This window comes from Arvicola amphibius, chromosome X (assembly GCF_903992535.2).
Source record: "Arvicola amphibius chromosome X, mArvAmp1.2, whole genome shotgun sequence".
Lineage (NCBI taxonomy): Eukaryota > Metazoa > Chordata > Mammalia > Rodentia > Cricetidae > Arvicola > Arvicola amphibius.
In genome coordinates, this window is record NC_052065.1 from 118,899,615 (window position 1) to 118,922,305 (window position 22,691).

Consider the following 22,691-nt stretch of genomic DNA (forward strand, 5'->3'; position numbering starts at 1 on the left):
GAGAGGTTGGGGGGAAAGAAAGGGGAAGCAGGAAGGGAGGGAGGAGGCAGGGGAAGTGAATATCATGGTAGGGAAGGGATGGAAAGGTGGGTAACTGAGTCCATGTGTGCTGTGTGCTAAAATATAACTACAAGTTCCCAGAAGTAACTATCAGATAGATCCTATTTCTTAAAAGGATAAGAATAAAAATGTACTAATATGAACTTCAATGTCTGTACCAAATGGACAGGCATTCAAAAATACTCCTATTCTAAAACATATACCAAAACGTTCATAGTAGCCCTGTTTGGAATAGCCCCCAACTTGGAAAGTACCAACATGTTTATCAACAGGAGCGTGAAGAAGCCAAAGGGAAGAAGAGGCAAAAGGGATAAATCGTGGGAAGAAATATTTAAGGCAAAACTAGGGAACACATGACATTAGCATGACCATATGTTGAGCTGAGAACGCTGCTAGGAACTCTTGAATATATTGTTTTGTTTAATCTTCCGTTTGTTTACTCTTTACCACATCCTGTGACAGAGACTCATTTGACCATGAAGAAACTGAGGCACACGACTGTAAAAACTACTGCCCAAAGTCACAGGGGTAATTCGGAATGAATGAAGTACTTCGACATAGATTTTCCTCAGACCAAGTCCCGATGGGTCTTTTCTGTCATAGCTTCCCAACTCCCCATGATAGACAGGGAAGGCAGGGAAACTCGGGAGGTAGGTATGGAGTCCACACATCTACACACACTGAAATTCTAACAGCTAGTGTTTCTTGAGCTCCGAATATGTGGGAAGTCCTGTGGCAAGTACTTTATTAAATAATTTTTACAACTTTCATACTAATCATTCAGTGTGGTGAAAGGAGCTGCGGGCCGCATGCAGAGCCAAAATTATCATTCCTAGTTTGAATTTCACTCCTTTATCACTTAGCTTTGAGATGCGCTCTCACCGAGGTTGGCCTATCATAGCTTTGAGATGCGCTCTCACCGAGGTTGGCCTAAAACTCCTAGGCTGATCTTCCTATCTCCACCTTCGAGTAGCTGGGACTATAGGCCCAAGTCAGCATGCCCAGGTTATTTACATTTTAAAAATCTTAAATGTTCAGTTGTGTGTATGCACTGAATATGCATGGGGGGAGGTGCCCTCCCCGTAGATGTGTGCATGCATGAGTTGAGGCCAGAGGCTGATGGCTGGCATCTTCTTGTCACCCCTCCCCTCCTTATTTTTAAGAACATTTCACTGAATAGAAAGTTCGCCATTTCAGCTGTATTGGCTGGCCAGCGAGTGTGTAGGTCTGCCTCCCTCTGTCCCCACCGTGGCTGGGCATATAGACAAACACCATGCCAGGCTTTTCCATGGGTGTTGGTGCCCCTTGTGCTTGCACAGCTAGCTCTACACCCACTAAGCCATCCTCTTCGAAGAAACAGACTTAGGTTCTGAGAAGTACAATGACTTGCCCAGTTTCAAAACTCTGCCATCGCGTCTCTCATAACAATGTCTTTACTCACAGGGAGGCCACTGACTGTGATGGGCGCTGGAGATGTAAAAATGGGGCCGTCAGGAGTAGTGTTAGGGAAAGCAACTGCTGGCTGCATTTGAAGGTAAATAGCGGTAGATGTTGCTTTCTGGTTCCACACTGGAAAGTCTATAATCCCGGTACTTGGGAGATGGAGACAAGAGGAAGAGGGGTTCTAGGCCATACTCAGCAACACAGTAAGTCTGTAGCTAGCCTGGGCTATAGGATGGCCTATCTCAAGACAAACTATCTAATAAACAAAATAGAAAACACATTCCACGTAGGGACAAAAATAAACGTCAGTAACAGCCACAGTTCCCATCCACTGTGTATTATACATATTCCGACACAAAGGCATGTGTAGTTCTTTAATTCCCACCAAGATTCTGATTGTGTACTGTTAATATGCTCATTTCACTTATTCTGTGTTCATTCATTCTTTATTGTGGTATAGAAGATTGAACCCGGAGCCTCCCACATACTGCGGCTGCGCTATATCCCAGGCTTGCTTATTTTCTCCAGTCATTAGCTTGTTGTCGTAAACCAGGCGGGTCTGGAATTCACAATTGCAATTCTCCTACCTCTGCCTCCATAGTGCTGGAATTCCAAGCGCGCTTCCCCACGCCCGACTAAAATTGGCCCTGTAAGCAATGTCAACACTCTTTTTGATAACAAGAACCTCTCTCAGCAATGCTTTCCTTTTACGTGCGCGTTTTGTAGTCATGGGCAGGTATGGAGGCCTGTTTAAGGGCACGTTTTCTTTCTCAATCCCTATTCCACCTTATCAAATTTTATTTTGAAGCAATTTCTTACTAAATTGCCCAGGTAGATGGGATATGCGCTCCTCCTCGGTAGCTGGGTATATAACCTTTTGTTACCATACCCAGCTTAAAATGCTCATTTTATGTAAAGGCAAAAAGCAGTTTGGGGTCCATTTTACAAGGTTACAAAGCAGTTTTTCCTCTTGGATTTGTACCCTGATCAGGCTATTGTAGGGTTGTAGGTCTCAGTTCTTAAAACTAAGTAATAAGTTTTTGAAAGAACTGGTCCTAAATCAGGAAAATGGAAGCTAGTCACCATGTAGGTCTTGGGAAGGGGACGCCTGGCTCGGGGAACCACGTGGTGAACGGAACCTGAAGAGGGGTCCATTAGTTTAAGAGTCATAAGGAAGGAAACATGCGGACTGAGGTAGGTTTGATTATTTGGGAGTCTTCTGGGCTACTGGAAGCGGGCTGGAGGCTGCGGTCTGACCAGCCTCGGAATTTTCCAGAAGAAAATTCCCACGGCTACCTGACCAAAACAGCCACCAGTTGTGGAGGAGCGCGGGAGAACGCCTAGCAGCGCCGCTGGGGGCGGGGCCTGGGCGGGCCGAAGGGGGCGGAGCCTCAGCTGTGGCGTTCCTGAGCGGTTGCCTCGGCGGCGGGCAAGAGCGTTGGGCTTACCTCACGGCTTTCTCGTGCCAAAGCGCCTCCTCCGCCGGCTTCCTCTTTAGACCGCTTTTCGCTCGGGCGAGACGACCGATTCCGTCATGGCGACCCGCAGTCCCAGCGTCGTGGTGAGTCCCGGGACCCTTCAGCAGAGCCGGCCCAGCCAGGCCCACGCGGCCTCGTGAAGCCCGCCGCTCGGGGGCCCTGAGGCGCCAAGGCTGGCTGTGGGCGTTGGGGCTGCGGGATATCCCGGGGGCGGGGGCGGGCACAGGTTCCTGGAATCTGCCCGGAGGTCCCTAGAGGGCGGCGGGCGGCACGGAATGGCGGGGTTCGGGGGTGGGCCGCCCCTCCATTGAGCCCCCCGAGAGGGCTGACTGCGTGTGGGCCAGGAAGGTGGAAATGGCGTTGGGCTTGACATGTGTGGGCAGAGGGCACGAGGCGGACAGCGACTTCGAGAATGATCCTGCAAGGGGAGGGCGGGGGAGCTTTCTCAGGAGAGACCTGGAAGTTTGGGGCTTGTCGGCCCGGGAGCGCTCGGAGCACCTCTCGAAGGTGCTCCAGCATCCAAGACAACGGCATGGGAGGGCATGTTCGGGCCTGGGCTTTGACTCTAATTCTGCATATGTCATAATTCATATTTATGGAATGCGCAATTGCTCCTTTGGATCCGCGCTGCGGCCCTGGTAGTGAAAAATCACGCTCATTTTCCACCTGCAGAGACTGGCGAAAAGGCGGCTCATTTTCCCCACGACCCATATTGGATTTAGATACATCTGACTTGGTGCCCTTGATGCTGCGAGGAATTTGAAAAAAAATATGGATTTAGTTGTTAGGCTAAAGGACATGCTTTTTTCCACAGTCAGCCTCTGATATCTTGCCTCATCGCTTATTGGTTCCAGTTTTTGTAACCCACCAAGTTCTCCCCCCCCCCCCCCCCCCCCCCCCCCCCCGCAGCCCCGCTCCACTGCCTTGTTTGCTAAAGTAACTTAAAGCTCCTGCCTCCGATTAAATACCTTAGCCTGCTCTATTGTGAGTATTGTCCCCGCTACTAGTTAAATGCCGTATCATGCTTTCTTTATGTCAGTGTTGTAGATTTAGTGTTACCTGGTTACTTGTTGATTGTCTTTCCCACTTACACAAATTGTTTATTTTGATGTTTTCAGGAAGGGTCTTACTACAGAGCTCTGGCTGGTCTAGAATTGGCGGTACAAACCCCCAGGCTGACCTTGAACTTGTGACAGTCCTGACTCTTGCCTTCCAAGTGCTGCACCACCGTGCCCTGCTGGATTTTTCTTTTTTGTATTTTTTTTCCGTGCTAGGAATTGAACCCAGAGCTTCATTCCTGCTATGTAGCTCGCTGGGCCAACAGCTTTGGTCCTTAAATAAGCTTTATAAGGGCAGGAATCACCACTGTAGCTTTAGCATATAGCACAATGCCTGGGTTGTGGGAAAGTTTTCATTAGTAGTTTGTTCAGTGAATTAATAACCATTTGAGCCCTAAAAAAATGCTGTCTCATAATCGTGTTAGGCCTTGTTACTTAAGGCAAAAACACTGTGTTCTTAATGATGTGGAATCCTGCTGGTTTAGAATATGTTGTGTGTGACTTTCAGAATCTTCAACTAGGCTCAAGCTTTCCTTTTTCTTGCTGCGTAGCCCTTGATGCCCTAAGTAAACCAGGCCTTGAACTTACAGCCATCTTCTTGCTTCTACCTCAGTGTGTGGTTTACAGGCAAGCATGTGCCATCATCTGGTGCCGGCTGCTGGTGGTGTTGCAAGGACTGTAAGACAATTTATGCAAATAAAAAACGGTTTCACAGTCCCTAGGTGGGGATAGCAATAATAGCCATCATTGTGTTTACATTGATAATCCTAATTAGTTTTTGAAATGACCCTGTAACAATGGTATGTTCCCATTATCAGACATAAGTCGCACAGTTATTAAGAGGGGGAAGAGAGCCCCCCCTCCATTAAGTACTAAGCCCTGGTTCAGGTCAGCACCAGAAGCAAGGATAAGTTTTAGAAGGTGGAGCTCTGCATCAAACCTAGCTCTGTCTCTGGAGCCTATGTAAGTAAGTACTACCATAAGATCTAATAGATGCTCAACAAATGGCCCTTACTTTTATTCACTTACTGAGGAGTTCTACAGATGGTTTTATGTTTTGAGATATGGTACTTGTTCAGTGTAGAGTTAATCATCAGTTTTTACTGTTAGGAGTGGCTATTCTTAGTTTTGTTTGAACATCAAGAAATTCACTATATTTTTAGTTTGTAAATTCCTGTTCCTTTTTTTTAAGTTTCCTTCCCCTAAATTGTCTGCATGTTAGGAATAGCAACAACCATTTAAATCGTGCTTACTATGTGCTAGTTGCTATTCTAAGCCCTTTAACGGACTTGATTTTTCTTAATTTCTAATTTTTTTCTGTATATGACTGTTTTACCTGCATGTACAGCATGAGCTTGTCCTGTGCCTGTGGAGTCCAGGAGAGGTCATCGGATCTTTCAGAACTGGCATTACAGATGATTGTGAATTGCCATAAGGGTGCTGGAATCGAACCTGGGTCCTCTGGAAGAGCAATAAGTGCCCTTAACTGCTGAGCCATCCTCTAACCCTACCTGATGTAATCTTTAAAACAATTACACAGAGGAGTTAAGCAATTTGCCTAAATCATTCAGTGCTACTTCTTTTTCACTTTCATATTTTCTTTTTTCTGGCCCCAGATTCTACCCTTAACCAGTAAACCAGTAAATTTAAGTTAGGAGTTGTAGTAGATTGAATAAATATTATTAAATACTTTCTCTGTCTTAGGCATTGACAAATGTTTTTGCAGATTTTATCTAATGTCAATACCCTAAAGTTGCATAATATGTGACCTGTCGTGTAGACTAACATGACTGTGGTGACACAGGGAGACGAAGAAGTAACCATATGCTAGATCCCCTTCATGAAGTTGGCTTCTAGATGGGCTTGTAACTTATCTGCTAGAAAAAGTTTCTGGCCTTTTGCAAACTAATATGAAACATCAGGTGTGTTTCATATATCATATCTTTGAATATCAAAATGGTCCAGATAAAAGTATGCTATACTAACTGAACTTTTACCTTGCTAAATGATTTTTTATTGATATTTTTTGAGACAAAGGCTCACTATGTAGCTTAAAGTGGCCTGGAATTCACTGCGTTGCCCAGGCTGGCTAAATAAACTAACATAATCCTCCTGCTATATAGTCTTCCATGTTCTAAAATTACAATCATGACCCACCACACTTGGCTTAAAGGGTTTTTTTTTTTTTTGTTTTATGTAGTTATAGGCTGGTCTCCCAACTCCCAGTATTCCTACTTAGCTTTCTGAGTGTGGAGATTTCAGATAGACATATTCTACCATGCCTGGTATGCTACTGAGAGAGGAAGAGAGAGATATCTAACTCCTTGGTGATCTCATTCAGGTTCTAACATGTGTTAAGCATATGCTTTACTACTGAGCTATACCTTTATCTATCTAATACTTTTTTTCATTTGTTAGGATTTATTTCTGTTTTATGTGTATGGGTGTTTTGCCTGTATGTATGAATGTGCATGATTAGCATGCCTGTGGAGGTCAGAAGAGGGCATTTGATCCCCCTAGAACTAGAGTTAGAGATGACTGTGAGCCTCCATGTGGGTGCTGGGAACCAAATTCAGGTCCTTTGCAAGAGCAACAATTACACTTAAACACTGAGCCATCTCTCCAGCCTGTTTTTTTTCCTCAGAATTGGTTAAAATGCTGTGGGTTTTTTTCCTGTCACCATTTTATTATTATCAACGGTATTTAAAATATCATTCATTTATAAGTAAGAACAAAATTAACTATTTATGATCATCAAAAAATGGGAACAGTTCGTTTTAGAGGTTTCTTTCTTTAAATTTTATGCTGTGTTAACCTATATATCCATCTTAATTATTTTGTATCCCAGTTATTGTAACAGGAAAAGAACTAGTTATATCAGAAAAAAAAAGATGTCTACAATTTTATTATTGTTGCTTTGGGCGGGGTGTCTTTATTGGACAGTTGGTTTATTTTAGTTTGAGACAGATTTTCTTTATATAGGCCAGGCTGATCTCAAACTTGGAATCCTCCTGCCTTAGTCTCTTAAAGTGTTGGGATTATAGGTATGTAGTACCATGACCAGCTCTTGTTTTTTTTTACTTTGTTATTTTGAACTTTTTTAGATGTAAGAGGGGAAAATCAGCTAATTTGTTTTATTATTACAATGACTAACTGTCATTAATTGAATTTTCATTTTCTTTATTTTTATTTTTGTGCAGAGTTGATAATTCAGACACTTTACAGTTTTTTTTAATTCCATCTATTTTCTTTTTTAAAGTTTTCACTTTCATTTTGTTTTTTAAGACAGGGTCTTTCTCTATATAGCCCTTGCTGCCCTGGAACTCACTGTGTAGGCCAGGTTGGCCTTGAACTCACAGAGATCTGCCTGCCTCTGCCTCCCAAGTGCTGGGATTAAAGGTGTGTCATGTGTCACTACACTTGGCAAATTTCTATGTTTTAAAAATTGAAATAGAATTATATCACTTTCCTCTTCCTTTTTCTTCCTCCAGCCCCTCTCATTACCCTTCCTAGGATCCCTCCAATGCTCCCACTCTCAAGTTGATAGCCTCTTTTTTTATTGTTACATGCATATATGTATGTATTCATATGCATACATATATATTCTTGTTTGTGTGTAAATGGTTACAAGATTGATTACTTGGCAATAAACAACCAATAAGGGGGCTCTTCTCTGGGAGCAGCCAATTCTCCCAGCAGTTACTAGTTACCTGTAGTTCTTTGTCTAGGGGTGATACCTAGAGAAATTTCTTAAACTTGGAATCCTCCTGCTTTACTCTTCTGAATGCTGGGATTATAGACATGTAGTACTGCCATGCCTAGCTTTTATAGTTCTTATTTTTATTTTATTTTTTGTTTGATTTTTGAGACAGCATCTCATTATTTAGCCCTGGCTATCCAGAAACTCTATGTAGATAAGGCTGGCTTCAGCCTCAATGGAGAGTCAGCTTCCTCTGCCTTCCAAGTCCTGGGATTAAAGGGCATGCACTACCACACTTGTGGTTTTTAAAGATTTTAATTTTTTATTTATTTGCATGTGTATTTTCGTCTGTATGTGTATGTGCATGCACACACACTTGTGCTTTTGCCACTGTGTGTGGAGGTCAGAGAACAACTTGATTCTTTACCTCCATCATATGAATCCTGAGGATCAAACACAGATCAAATTTGGCAGTAAGTGCTTTTATCCACCATGCCATCTCAGCAGCCCTTAAATACTATTTTTGAAGAGATAGGATCTGGCTGTGTTGCCAAGGCTTTAATTTTCCACTTAGTTATTCTTCCATAATTAATTAGATAGTCAATGTTCCATGTCATTCTTTTCCCCTATAGTAAAAGGGGAACTAAAATGTATTTGTTCATATGTGCATTCACTAACATTTATAGAGTATAAAAGTATTAATTACTATAAATAATAGTAATATTGACAGTTGTTATTTTCCTGTTGAGACTGCCAAATTATTAACATTTTAGTAATCTGCTAATATGAATTCATACATTTCAAATTGATGTGAAACTACCTTCAGTTTTTTTTTGTCCAGAGTGAACATACTTATTATTTTACCATGCACATTAGTAAAATGAAAAATTATGGTATTAATTCATGTCCTTACAGATATGGTAGCTATAGGACCTATTTGCCTAGAGTGGTTATATTCTTGGGCTGTAAATGAAGACCATTTTCATTTCCCAGCCACCCAGACCCGAATAATAAACTATATTAATTACAACACTGTTTGGCCAGTGACTCAGGTGTATTTCTACCTAGCTCTTACATCTTAAATTAACCCATTTCTATTATTCTGTGTATCACCATGAGACTGTGGCCTAAGGTTCAGTCATCTTTCTCCTTCAGCAGCTACATGGCATCTGCCAGACTCTGACTTCTTTTTCCCTGCGTTCAGTTTAGTTTCCCTGCCTAGCTCTATTCTGTGCCACAGGCCAGAGCAACTTTTATTAACCAATGGTAATAAAACATACTCATAGCATACAGAGGGGAGTCCCATATCACTGAGCTGAATAGTCAGCTTATTTTAAATTTCTTATAGCTTTAACCCTTGGAAGGAAAAGAAACAATATATGTATTTGTAGGATTGATTTAAAAAATTGGAAAAAATAGTACTAGTTTAAGTTTTCACATTTAGGAATATCTTAGCAATATACTATAATAGTGGTTTAATCATATCCAGAGGTAATATAAATTTTCTCAAGAGGATAACATCTGCTTTAATGTTTTTGGAGAATTTTAATATATTTTAATTAAACTAGTGTCTCACTATGTAGGCAATGCTGGCCTCAAACATGGAACACTTCTGATTCAGTCTTCTGAATGCTGAATATAGAGGTACATGCTACCATGGCCAGCACAAAATCCCTACTATGTACACTTTTATAATAATGGCAATCACATGAAAATTCTTGGGGTTTACACATGAATTTTCTTGTTACACGGATACATGGCCGAAAAAAAAGCAGGAAACGAACCCAAGCTAATATGACCTTTGGAACACCAATTCATCATCCACAACAAGGATTGTTTAAGTCTCTTTTTTAAAAATATTTTTATGGTTTATTTAACTTTATTTTATGTGCATTGGTGTGAAGGTGTCAGATCCCCTGCAACTGGATCTTCAGATAGTTGTGAGCTGCCATGTGGGTGCTGGGAATTGAACCTGGGTCCTCTGGAAGAGCAGTCAGTACTCTTAACCACTGAGCCATCTCTCCAGCCCCTGTTTAAGTCTCTTTGTATTAAAAAAAAGTAACATTGTTCTTGAGTCCAAATAAGACTAGATTAAGTGAAAGTGAGTCCTAAAATGAACGATGTGTGCTGAGTATGGTGGTGAAGGCTTGTAATCACAGCACTTGGGAGGCAAAGGCAGGAGGATGGGTTCAGTCATCGTCAGCTACATAATGTGAGCTACATAATGAGTTCAAAGCCAGCCTGAGCTCATGCAACTGTGTCAACAAAGAAAACTATTGTGAATGAAGACTTGTATAATAATAAACCAGGTGTAGTAGAACACACTTGTAATCCCAGGATTTGGAAGGTAAATGCAGGAAGATTGCCACGAGTTCCAAGCCAACTTAGGCTATGTAGTGATGAGACAGGAAAGGGAGGAGGTGAGAATAATAGATAATAGATAAGCCATTTAATTTTATAACTAGTAATCAACATGTCCAAACTTCTAGAATGGGCAGAAATTGCTAGGTGTGGCCTCCACATAGGTATACCTGTGTTCACATATGCATACACCCAAGTGAATATAAACACGCAAAAGTATCTCAAATGATAGGGGTTGTAGACTTATTTTTGCCTTTTGGGGAAAAATTATCAATATGGTCTTAATAAACTGGATATGATGGCTCATATCTGTAAACCTCACCATTTGGGAAGCTGAGGAAGATTGTCTTAGGTTTGCAGGTAGCTTGCGCTGTGCCGTGAGCTTCAGACTAGCCTGGACTACTACAGAGCTGAGACCATCTGAGATCATCAAAAACAAAATTTTTACTTTCCAAATAACAAAACATAAATATTATCAAAAGAACAAAATAAAAATTCTCTAACATATAAATCTTTTTATTAGACATCATAACTTTTGGATTAGAAACTAGTTTGGTATGTTGACAGAAATAAGATTCCTATTTTGGAGTAATTCCTGCTGATCTGTTTGGATACTTAGAATACATGACGAGGAGTAGAGTGTGTTGGTGTACACCTGTAGTCTTAGCACTCAAGAAGCAGAGGCAGGAGGATTATAGCAAGTTTGAGGCAGCCTGGTCTATATATCTAGTTCCAGGACAGCTGGAGTTATATAGCAAGACCCTGTCTTAAACACATAAAAAACTGGGATGAACTTGGCAAAGTTCACATTGAATTTGTCTTTGAATCAAACACACCTTGAAGTTCTTAGGTTACCTGTAGAACCTGTAACGGTAGTCTGACGAATCCTGGGTGTGATATGGTTAAAATTTATGCCAGAAACAGGGTGAGTGGGTGGATGGGGTGATTATGCCTCAAAGAAGTAATTATATACTAATCTTGATTCTAAAGTACTTTGAAATGATCCAGCTTCATTTTTTTCAGATTATAGTGCATCCATTCTGATGAGCCTGGAAGGAATGTTTGTTGTATTAGCTGATAAAATTGAGTAGTCTGTCATTCTTTCCCAAAACATGAACTAAATTTTGCTTTATTAAACTTACAAAAATGCTTTCTTGTAAAATGCTCTTTGAATGATCCTTTTTTTCCCTTTGAAACAGGGTTTCTCTGTAGCTTTGGAGCCTGTCTTGGAACTCACTCTATAGACCAGACTAGCCTCGAACTCACAGAGATCCACCTGCCTCTGTCTCCCGAGTGCTGGAATTAAAGGCGTGCGCCACTACCACCCGGTTTGAATGATCCTTTTTAATACAAATGTCTAATTTCCATTTTTGTTAGTAAATGTTCCAGTGAAGTATTAAGTAAATGTTAAGGAGATACATTAGCTTCTTCTATTCTTTTAGACATTGCTGGAGCTGGAGAGATGGCTCAGAGGTTAAGAACATTGGCAGTTCTTCCAGAAGTCTTAAGTTCAATTTCTAACCACCACATGGCTCACAACCATCTATAATGAGATCTGGTGCCCTCTTCTGGCGTGCAGGCATACTTTCAGGCAGAACACTGTATTCATAATAAGTAAATTTTTAAAAATTGCCATGTTTTTTAAACACTTTTTTCTGTTTATGAAAAAATGCATTTATATTTAGGAATAATTCAAAATTTACTTCTGCATGCTGCAGACCTAAAAATAAATAAAATTCTACCAAAGGTTGAACTCAAAATAGATCTTTAGGGACCAAAGACAGAGAGACAGAGACAGACACTACCCAAGCTTTATTTTTTTTCTTCTGGGAGAAACTTCAAAATATAACTAAATTCTGAATTTGGTGTTTACAGTAGAGAGAAGGGTTATGAGTTTGAAACCAGCATGAGCCTATACAGTGTGATTTTTGTCTCAAAAACAATAGCAACTGAATTCTACAAAGAATGTAAATTTATGTATTTTTAACTTTTTTCAAAGTCAAACCACTTGTCAAACCACCCAATAAAATGTTAACTGAAAGAGAAAATAGGAATTAACTGATACAAGCTTTAGTTATGATTTGACCCGTATTCCTTGAAAACTGCCAGAGCTTATACAACCAGGTTTTATTTTAGTCTACTTGGTTTGGAGGATTTTTTGGGTGGGAGGCAAGAGTTCACTATGTAGGTCACCTTTGCCTCTAACTTGTGATAATCCTCCTGCCTTTGTCTCCCGAGTGCTGGCTTTAGAGGTGTGTGCCACCATGTGCAGATTAATGCTCTATTTCCTATGACACCATTCCTGGTACTACCAGCTTCTTAGATGGGGTTTGAATATCATGTAAGAATGAGTGTTATAATTCTTCCTTTCTAGCTTATTTCTCTGAATAGGTTTGTTAGATTGATTTATGATCTGTTAAAGGTTTCCTGTAGTTTTTGGTGTGATGTGGTTCTTTTGTTTGGTGTTGGTTTCACTGTAAAGAGGACTGGGAATGTAGCTCAGTTGATAGAGTGCTTGCCTGGTATGCATGAAGGCCCGGGTTTGACATCTAACACCACATAAACTGGTGTGATGGCATATGCTTGTAGTCTGAACACTAGGGTGGGAGAAGCAGAAGGTTCAGAAGATGAAGGTCAGTTGAATAGTGAGTTCGAGGTTAGCCCTGGGATCCATGAGACCCTCCATCTCGCTGTAATACTCCCTGTCAAAGATAGTTACTTTTATGATTTTGGAGTTTCAGGATACTTTTTTAAAAAAATTTAATTTTATTTCTTTGGTTTTTTAAGAGAGGGTTTTTCTGTAGCTTTCGAACCTGTGCTGGAACTAACTCTTTGTAGACCAGGCTAACCTCGAGCTCACAGAGATCCACCTGCCTCTGCCTCCCAAGTACTGTGTTTAAAGGCGTGCAACACCACTGCCCAGCTTTAGGATACTTTTTAGGATACGGAGTCTATTGCCTTGTAGACCCTAGCTGGCCTGGAACTTACTTAGTACCCATGCTGGCCTCAAACTCAGAAATGTCTATCTCAGCTTCCCAAGTATTGGGTGTGCTGAACAGGTGTGTTTAACAGATTTACCCTGCTTTTATGATTCTGCTGTACTTTTTTGTGTATATAGGTACATGTATATTTATAAAACTGTCATAATATTTTGCCACCAAGGGTATCGTATTATTAATGTTATTAAATGTTTTATGTCCTGGGTTCTGGGCATACTAATACAACCAATATGATACAACTCAAAATGATTTTGGAGTATCTTCTGTAAAATTACCTTATTAGTGGATTGTAACTATCACATACTATGGGAGTTTGGATTTTTAAAGGATCAGTTGGTGTTTTGGTGATGCCCCTCACCCACTGTAAGATAAGTACTCAGGATTTGGACGCTTAACACCAGTTTTCATTTTCCATATGAGATTTTATTTAACTTATTAAAACATACTGTGTTAAATTTAAAAATGTTTTAGGGTATTGGGGATATGGCTTAGTCTATAAAGTGCCTGCCATGTCATCTTCAGGACCTGAGTTTGGAACCCCAGCACCTTGATAAAAAGTAGCACATTCCAATAACCCCAGCAGCAGGGAGGCAGAGACAGGGGCATCCTTGGGGCTTCTTGACCAGCTAGACTAGCCAATTTGGTTAAACAAGTTCAATGAGAGACCCAGTCTCAAAACATAAATGAAGTTTTAGACCCAGTTTCAATCTCTGGACTCCACACACATATGCACATGCACCTGCATAATATGCCCCCACAAAACAGTGTTCAGATATGCTCAAAATTTATAGACTGGAAACTGCATATACTAGTCTTTCATGTTTGAAATACTTTTACCACATTTGTCATACCTCTTTACATTTTTATCTTTATCTATTGTGACCTGAAGGAAAATTATGTCATGTTTTGTTTCTCATTCTTTTTTTTAAAAACTGCATTTTCTTTCTTTCTGTTTATTTACTTATTATGTATATGTATACAATATTCTGTCTGAAGACCAGAAGAGTACACCAGACCTCATTACAGATGGTTATGAGCCACCATGTGGTTGCCGGGAATTGAACTCAGGAAGTTTGGAAGGGCAGGCAGTGCTCTTAACCGCTGAGCCATCTCTCCAGCCACCCTTGCTTCTCATTCTTGACCCTCTTCAGCAATAAGACCATGGTTTTGTTAGAGAATTATAGTTTATTACAAAAATATAAGATTAACTACCCTTCATACCCTCTCACACCTACATTTCTCTGAACTAAGGCATATTTTCTAAATTTAATTAAATGCGGGTATCTTGTAATGCTCTGATTTGAAACAGCTATTTTTCTTTTTCAGATTAGTGATGACGAACCAGGCTATGACCTAGATTTATTTTGTATACCTAATCATTATGCCAAGGATTTGGAAAAGGTCTTTATTCCTCATGGACTGATTATGGACAGGTTGGTAAGATCTCAATTGAAGTTTTGTGGGGTTTTTTAGGTCTCTCTGTGTGTATATGTATGTGATGTATATGTATAGTGTATGTATGTGAAAGCAAGAGAAGGACAATGGTTGTCGTACTCTGTTGCTCTCTGTCTTATTCCCTTGAATCAGTGTCTCTCACTGAACCTGGGGCATGCTGATTTGGATAGCATGCCTTGCTAGCAAGACCCAGGGTTTTGCCTGTTTGCCTGTCTCTGTCCCCTAGTGCTGAAGTTACAAGCAGGTGCAGCTTAACCTGGTTTTTATATGGGTACTGGGGATCTGAATTTAGGTCCTGATGCTTGCACAAGTGCTCTTATTCACTGAGCCACCTCCCTAGCCTAAAATGAAGGTTTTTTTCTTGTAATAATTCTAACTTAGCAACTGTTGAGTAGTTGATACTTGAATATAAGCTAGGCCAACTTATTGATGAACAAATGTTTTCTATTTAAAAAGATGTTATATTTGTATGTGTGAGTGTCTTCATGCATTAACATGCAGGATATGCATTTCAGGAGGCTAGAAAAGTGTGATGGATCTCCTGGAACTGGAGTTACAGACATTGTGAGCCACTGTGTGGGTACTCTGCAAAAACAGCAAATACACTTAACTGCTGAACTATCTCTTCAGCCCCAATATTTTCTATATTTAAAGTTCTTTTCATAAAAAGAAAAACATCAGGAAGTCTTATTAATTAATTACTCAGTTTGAGACATAAATAGTGGGAATCCATAGTGAGTACAGTAAACATTGAAGAGAGGTGGGAAGAACCTCTAGTCTGTCTGTAGATGAGATTCTAATTCTGTTCTGTCAGCTTTCTATACACATTTCCTACCTAGATACTACTTATGCACATATACTGTATCACTGTATGTAAAGTGTTTACACATACACGAGTTACATACTATGATATAGTACTGAATTTTTTGAACATTTTGATATGATATAGCTATAGCTTTCAAATCTTTTAAAAATTATTTTATAATCTCATGTATGCGTAGATGGAAGTTTCTGTCCTTCCCGGTCCTGCAGCCATTCAGTCCCAAAGAAACACATAGAAGCTTATTTTATATTAATTATAAACTGTTTGGCCTATTAGCTCAGACTTATTATTAACTAGTTCTTTTTTTAATATTTATTTACTTATGTATACAATATTCTGTCTGTACTTATCCCTGCAGGCCAGAAGAGGGCACCAGACCTCATTACAGATGGTTGTGAGCCACCATGTGGTTACCGGGAATTGAACTCAGGACCTTTAGGAAGAGCAGCTAGTGCTCTTACCCACTGAGCCATCTCTCCAGCCCTATTAACTAGTTCTTGCAACTTAAATTAACCCATAATTCTTGTCTAAGTTTAGGCACATGGCTTGGTACCTTTTTTCAATAAGGCATTCTATCTTACTACTTCGGCATCTGGCTAATGACTCTCTGCCTTTTCTCCTCTGAGAATTCTCCTGGTCTGATTGCCCCACCTATACTTTCTTCCTGGCTACTGGCCAATCAGCATTTCATTAAACTAATATGAATGATAAATCTTTACAGTGTACAAGAGCATTATCCCACAGTGTGTGTGTGTGTGTGTGTGTGTGTGTGTGTGTGTGTGTGTGTGTGTGTGTGTGTGTGAACTATTTTCTCTTTGAGATAGGGTCTCACTGTTTAGCTCGGTGTGGCTTTAAACTTCTGCATAGCCCAGACTCAACTCAGCTGTTCTCCCTGGCAGCCTCCCATGTGGAGATTAAGGTGTGTGCCACCATGCCCAGCCCTATATGTTATATGAAATGTTTTGAAATTGGGTCTCAAATAGCTTAGATTGACTTCAGACTCACTTAGTGTAGCTGAAGATGACCTGAACTTCTGATCCTACTGCTTCAGCTCCTGATATGCCATCATACCCAGTTTGTACAGTTCTGAGAATAGAACTTAAGACCTCCTATGTGTACTAGACATGGACTCTACCAGCTAAGCTACATTTCCAGTTCCCCCACATTTATTTTAAAGGCAATATTCTATCCTATTCATGGATGTATCATAACTGGTTTGACTCTGTACTGTTGGTGAATACTTAAGATCTTCATTATTTTGCACTTAGCAGAGTATGTTAGAGGAAATATCCTATATATACATTTTGGCACTTGCTCAGCTTTAGGTAAGTAGAAATTCTGGGTCAAAGAAAAGATGTTTATTAAATGTTTTTATACTGTCAAATTAACCTCTAGAAAGTTAATCATTTTATATTTCTAGTGGTATGTCTGCTCATTTTTCTTCACAATATCTTCTGATATTTTATATTAGAGGAATACAATTTAACCAAAACTCACCAATCTAGTAAGCTTTGAAAATTATATCTTGTTCTTATTTGTATTTTTTAATTTTATGGTAGATATAATAGTATACCTGTTTTTTTTCTTTTCTTTCCTTTGAGACAGGATCTTATTATGTAGCCCTAAGTAACCTAGTACTTATTCTGCAGTTTAGGATGTCATTTACCTCATAGCAATCCTTCTGCCTTAGCCTTCAGAGTGCTGGAATTATAGGTATGTATCATCATGCCTAGAAAGTACCTGGTTTTAATTTTGGTTGAGCTGTGTGTGTTGATATATATCTATAATCTCAGCACAGGGAGGTAAAGACAAGGATTATGAGTTACAGTCCAGCCTGGGCTACATAGAGGGATCCTGTGACACTTCCCCAACCCCCAAAATTTTACTTTTGGCATATGGAAAATGTTCCCAACTTTATTTTAAAAAATGTGTTATGAAGCAAGAATTCCCTTCATGGGAACAAAGGATGTGTCATGCTTAAGAGGTGTTTGTTATAAAATATAAATATTTGGAATCTTCTTTTCAATTCCTTATTATTTTATTTTTGCAGGACTGAAAGACTGGCTCGAGATGTCATGAAAGAGATGGGAGGTCATCACATTGTGGCCCTCTGTGTGCTGAAGGGGGGCTATAAATTCTTTGCTGACCTGCTGGATTACATTAAAGCACTGAATAGAAATAGTGATAGATCCATTCCTATGACTGTAGACTTTATCAGACTGAAGAGCTATTTTGTAAGTATACTTAATCTATAATTTAAAAAAATATATGGCCATTTTAGTTTTGTCTGTATTTTCTTTGAAGTTCTGCAAACTATACTACATAATCATCTCACTTGGTTATTGTAGAATAACTATTATTTATTTGTTTATTTTTCTATGCTGGGGATGGAACCCAGGACCTCAGTAAGGATTACAACTGAGCCTCCTCCCAGACGTTTTTTTTTCAAGATTTATTTATTTATTATGTATACAACATTCTGCCTTGATGTATGCCTGCACGTCAGAGGAGGGCGCCAGATCTCAGTACAGATGGTTGTGAGCCACCATATGGTTGCTGGGAATTGAACTCGGGACCTCTGGAAGAGCAGCCAGTGCTCTTAACCTCTGAGCCATCTCTCCAGCCCTCTCCCAGACGTTTTTTAGAATTTTAGTTTGAGATCCTTTCTCACTAACTTGCTCAGACTGTCCTTGAACTCATTACATAGGCTGGTCTTGAAATTTCAGTCATCTTGCATCAGCTTCTCAAGTAGCTGGGATTACAAGCAGGTGCTGCCACTTCAGGCCATGATTATTGTTGTTATTAATTCATTGATACTTTACATCACAACACAGAATACTAACCACTGTAGTTCATGACCAACATCGAAGTGAGTATTGTCTGTTATATAGTCACCCAAGAAGGAGATGGACTTATTTTGCACAATTTTTCTACTGTCTTATTTTGATCTGGACTTTGGTTTGATTTGTAATACTGCTCAGGCTAGTCTCAAACTCTGTGGCTCAACAGTCCTTCTGTATTAGCCTCCCAAGTTCTGGGAGTCCAAGCATGCATCACCACACTGGCTGTGTTTTGATATTTTTCAAAAACAAAAAAAACCAAAACTCTTAAGAATAACTATTGAGTAGAGCTGGAGAGGTGACTCAGCAGTCACAAACACTTGTGGAGAGATCTGGGGTTTAGTTACTAGCAACCAGAAGATGTCTCACAACTATGTAGCTCCAGTTCCAGAGGCTCTGATGACCTAGCCTCGAGATAAAATAAAAAATAAGTCTTGCCGGGCGGTGGTGTCGCCTTTAATCCCAGCACTTGGGAGGCAGAGGCAGGCAGATCTCTATGAGTTCGAGGCCAGGCTGGTCTACAAGAGCTAGTTCCAGGACAGGCTCTGAAGCTACAGAGAAGCCCTATCTTCAAAAATAAAAACAAACAAATAAACAAATAAATAAAAATAAGTAAGTCTTAAGAGAATTATGGAACTGGTGAGATGGCTCATTGTCAAAAGCACTGTTCTTCCAGAGGGCCCAGGTTCAATTCCTAGCACCCCGATGGTGGCTCACAGTGATCTGTAATTCCAGTCCCAGGGATCTGATACCCTTTTTTGGTGTCCAGGGGCACCAGGCACTCACATGGTGCACAAACAAACATAACAGCTGAAACACCCATACACATTTTTTTAAAAAAGAATTGCTCTGAAGACTTGGTGTTTTCCTAACTGTATGTGCTGGTAGCAAATAATTTTTCTGGAACTAAATTTCTTTGAGAGGAATCCTAAGTTATTTGAAGCAAAGTCTGATTATTAAGGTTAACAATTTTTCTCAGACAACAGAAACCACTTCTGACCTGGGGCCACTTTACCTTTGTCAGAGTCTGAAATAGTTTAGAATATTGACAGTGTGATGAAACACGTAAATTCCACCATTCACAATTTTGATTGTGTGGTTTATTTTTTCTGTTTTTATTTTTCTTTTTTTAAAGAATCTATGAAGCTTTTGCTGTCCTGAAACTCAGTATGTAGACAAGGCTGGCCTTGAACTCAGAGATCCAACTGCCTCTACCTTCTGAGTGCTGGGATTAAAGATGTGCACTACCATTGTCTGGCTAAAATAGATATTTATTTTTAAAACAAAACTGCAGAAAATTATAGAGAAACTAAGACATTCCAAATTCTATTTTAAAAAAGGGTTTATTTTTATTTTATATTTATGAGTGTTTTGCCTGAATGTATGTATGTGCACTGTATAAGTGCTTCATGTCTGTAGAGTCCAGCAGAAGACATCAGATCCCCTGGAAATGGAGTTTCAGATGTTTGTGAGTCACCATGTGAGTGCTGGGAGCTGAACCTGGGTCCTCTGCAAGAATAGTACATACTCTTAACTGTTGAACCATCTCTCCAGCTCCTGTCATCACATTTTATTTTGAGTATTTTAAAGAGTTTTCTCTATATATACATGTATACACATGATACTGTAGTTTACATAATCAGTGTTATTCCAGATGTTATTTAACTATCTAGGTGAGAAAGAACCTGGGGGTTCCAAATATCTATTTCATTAAATGAAAGAGTCCACTAATTAAAACCGCTATATTTTTTGTGCTTCTGAGAAAGAAAATACCTCCAGTTATAGTTGTATGATGCCATGAATTATGTTTTCAGAGGTAGTAAAGTATGAATGTGCATCTTAAAACAGTGAAATACAGTGTTATATATTTGGTGACATTTTCTGTTATCAGTGCTCTTTAACCTTCAGGAAAATAAAACATTTGATAAGTACACAATGTCTTTCTTCTATTTTGAGTTTTATTTCAATTTTATAAAATTCTACTAAATAGTTGAAAAAATAATGAGATTTTGGGAGAAAGGGTTGTTAGTAAACAAGTATTGTTTTAAATTTGTAATTTTGAATGTTGGATAAATCTAAGACCTCAAGTATATAAGCAAATATGCTCTAAAGCTAGCTCTTGTTGCTACTTACAGATTTTCAAAAATCATAGGGATGGAAAATTAGGAATAAAACTTCTTTCCTGTCTTCCTAATTAAGAGGTAGACAAAGTAGAAACAAATGTTAAGGCTCTATTTTTAGACCCCTTAGATTCTTTGGGAATTAAAACACTTTTATGTGTATGAGTGTTTTGCCTACATACATGTCTGTGCACCACACGTGTGTGTGAGGTCTACAGAGGCCAGAAGAGAGTGTCTGACTTCCTACAATTGGAGTTACAGACATCTGAGAGCTGCCATGTGGGTGCTGGGAATTGAACCTGGGTCTTCTGGAAGCCGATTTCAGCCACTTCTTCAGCCATCTCTGGGAAGTTTTCATTACTAACAGTGACACCTGGATAAAGGATACCTCAAGGTATCCTTTTTAATGAAGGAAAACTCAAGGTATCCCGTTTAATGAAGTGGTAAGAAAGGGGAAAGGAGATAGAGCAGACCTGGAGAGCACTGTCCTTTCATTCATTCCAGTCATGTCTCCATAGAATTTACTGTAATAAAGATGAGGCCTCTCAGAGCGGCTCTAAGTTAAGGGCACAGTGAGTTCCAGACAGAGAGGGAGGTTGTTATAGTTTTTCTAACTCAGGTAATTGATTCATGGAGAGCATTTGTAAACAATATAGGTACTCACATATAACAACTATGAAATGAACCTTTTTATTAGCCCCATTTAAAAGGGGGCTCTTTTCCTTGAAAAGAAGTTTCAAGAAAACGTAAGCTGAAACATGTAGAAATTGAACAATCTTAGAATGTCAGTGTTCTGTGTGCTTTGAAGTTCTGTTAGCCTTGGACCCTATAATCACAGCTCCAAGGAATTAATTGGTGTTGAACTGTAATACCACTTTTCTACAGAAGATGGCAGTATTTACCAAAGCTTGTTATTACTGTGTAGAACTCAGCATAATTCCCTCTGAATTAGTTTCAGGTTTTGTACAGTTCTTTTTCTTATTGTCATTAATCAGTTCTGTGTGTTTGAAATTCTGGGTTTTAGGCTAGACTAATATGAGAAATAATATGCGAAATTACATTAAAAAGTGAAACATTTAGTTTACAGCGTGTACTAGTAGTACACTTTTATTTCTCTCACTTCCCTTTACACATGCTAGACAAACATTCTACCAACTGAGCAATCATTTGTTTTGTTTCTTGAGGTAGAGTTTCCTCTATGAAATCTTGGTTTTCCTGGAACTCACTCTAGACCAGGCTGGCTTTGAACTCACAGAGATCTGCCTGCCTCTCCAGTGCTGGGATTAAAGGTGTGCAGTGGCACCACCGGCTATCTTTTTTTTGGTTAATGTTAATTTGAGATAGCCTGTTGTTAGGTATCCCAGAGTGATTTCAAACTCAGTCCTGCCTCAGCTTCCATAGAGCTGTGATTACACGCACATGTATATCACCAGTACCTGTCCCAACATACTTTTAAATACAGAATAAATATAGTTTTTGTTTTGTTTTGTTTGTTTTTCTAGACAAGGTTTCTCTAGTTTTGGAGAGCCTGTCCTGGAACTAGCTCTTGTAGACCAGGCTGGCCTTGAACTCACAGAGATCCGCCTGCCTCTGCATCCCGAGTGCTGGGATTAAAGGCATGCACCACCACCCGGCTTTAAAAAATAGTTTTATAGGTAGCATATTGGTCTGCTTCTTGGTCTTATTAGTTAGTATTGGTCCATATAAGTATATTTTAGATTTTGTGATGATTCTTTTTAATAGTTCCGTAATATTATTGTGTATACATTAACTTCATTAATTTAGTTAATTACCTGTTAAAATACATGTTGATTCTTTTCGATGAGTAACAGATATAGTGAGCATGTTCTGTTGCATGATTGTGAGTGTTTTTGTGACATTGATTCTTGGAAATGGGTTTGTTAGACCAAAATGGTGTGCATGTTTACAGTTTTAATAAGCATTTACTATATTTTCAAAAGATGTTGTATTGGTTTCTGTTATCCAACCAGCAACTTGAGTATTTGCTTCCCCTCAATGTGTTACCGGGCTTAAGTTCTGTAAATGTGGACAGATGGGTGAACACTAGAATCACATTTTTCCAGAAGTTCCCGGTTTTTGTTTTTGTTTTTTTGAGATAGGGTTTCTCTGTGTAACAGTCCTGATTATCCTACAACTTGCTCTGTAGGCCAGGCTGTCCTCAAACTCATAGAGATCTGCTTGCCTCTACCTTCCAAGTGCTGGGATTAAAGGCATAAACCACTACCTCTGGGCTCTAGTAGTTCTTTGTAAACTTTAAAAAAGGATGTGCTTGTCTTTATGTGTATGTGTAGATGCCAGTGTGTGTATATGTGCCCTATGTGCATGCCTGATGC

The 22,691-nt window shown here is 39.5% G+C and overlaps 1 protein-coding gene across 1 annotated transcript in view; it reads left to right on the forward strand.

The window, feature by feature from the left end:
- The first annotated feature begins 2,911 nt into the window (after positions 1-2,911).
- Positions 2,912-22,691, forward strand: part of Hprt1 (hypoxanthine phosphoribosyltransferase 1) — a 36,343-nt gene continuing 16,563 nt past the window's right edge. Inside the window, exons 1-3 of the mRNA XM_038316465.1 lie at positions 2,912-3,064; positions 14,426-14,532; positions 17,428-17,611. Coding sequence (XP_038172393.1) covers positions 3,038-3,064; positions 14,426-14,532; positions 17,428-17,611 — 318 coding nt within the window. The 5' untranslated portion in view covers positions 2,912-3,037. The remainder of the gene's footprint in view (positions 3,065-14,425; positions 14,533-17,427; positions 17,612-22,691) is intronic.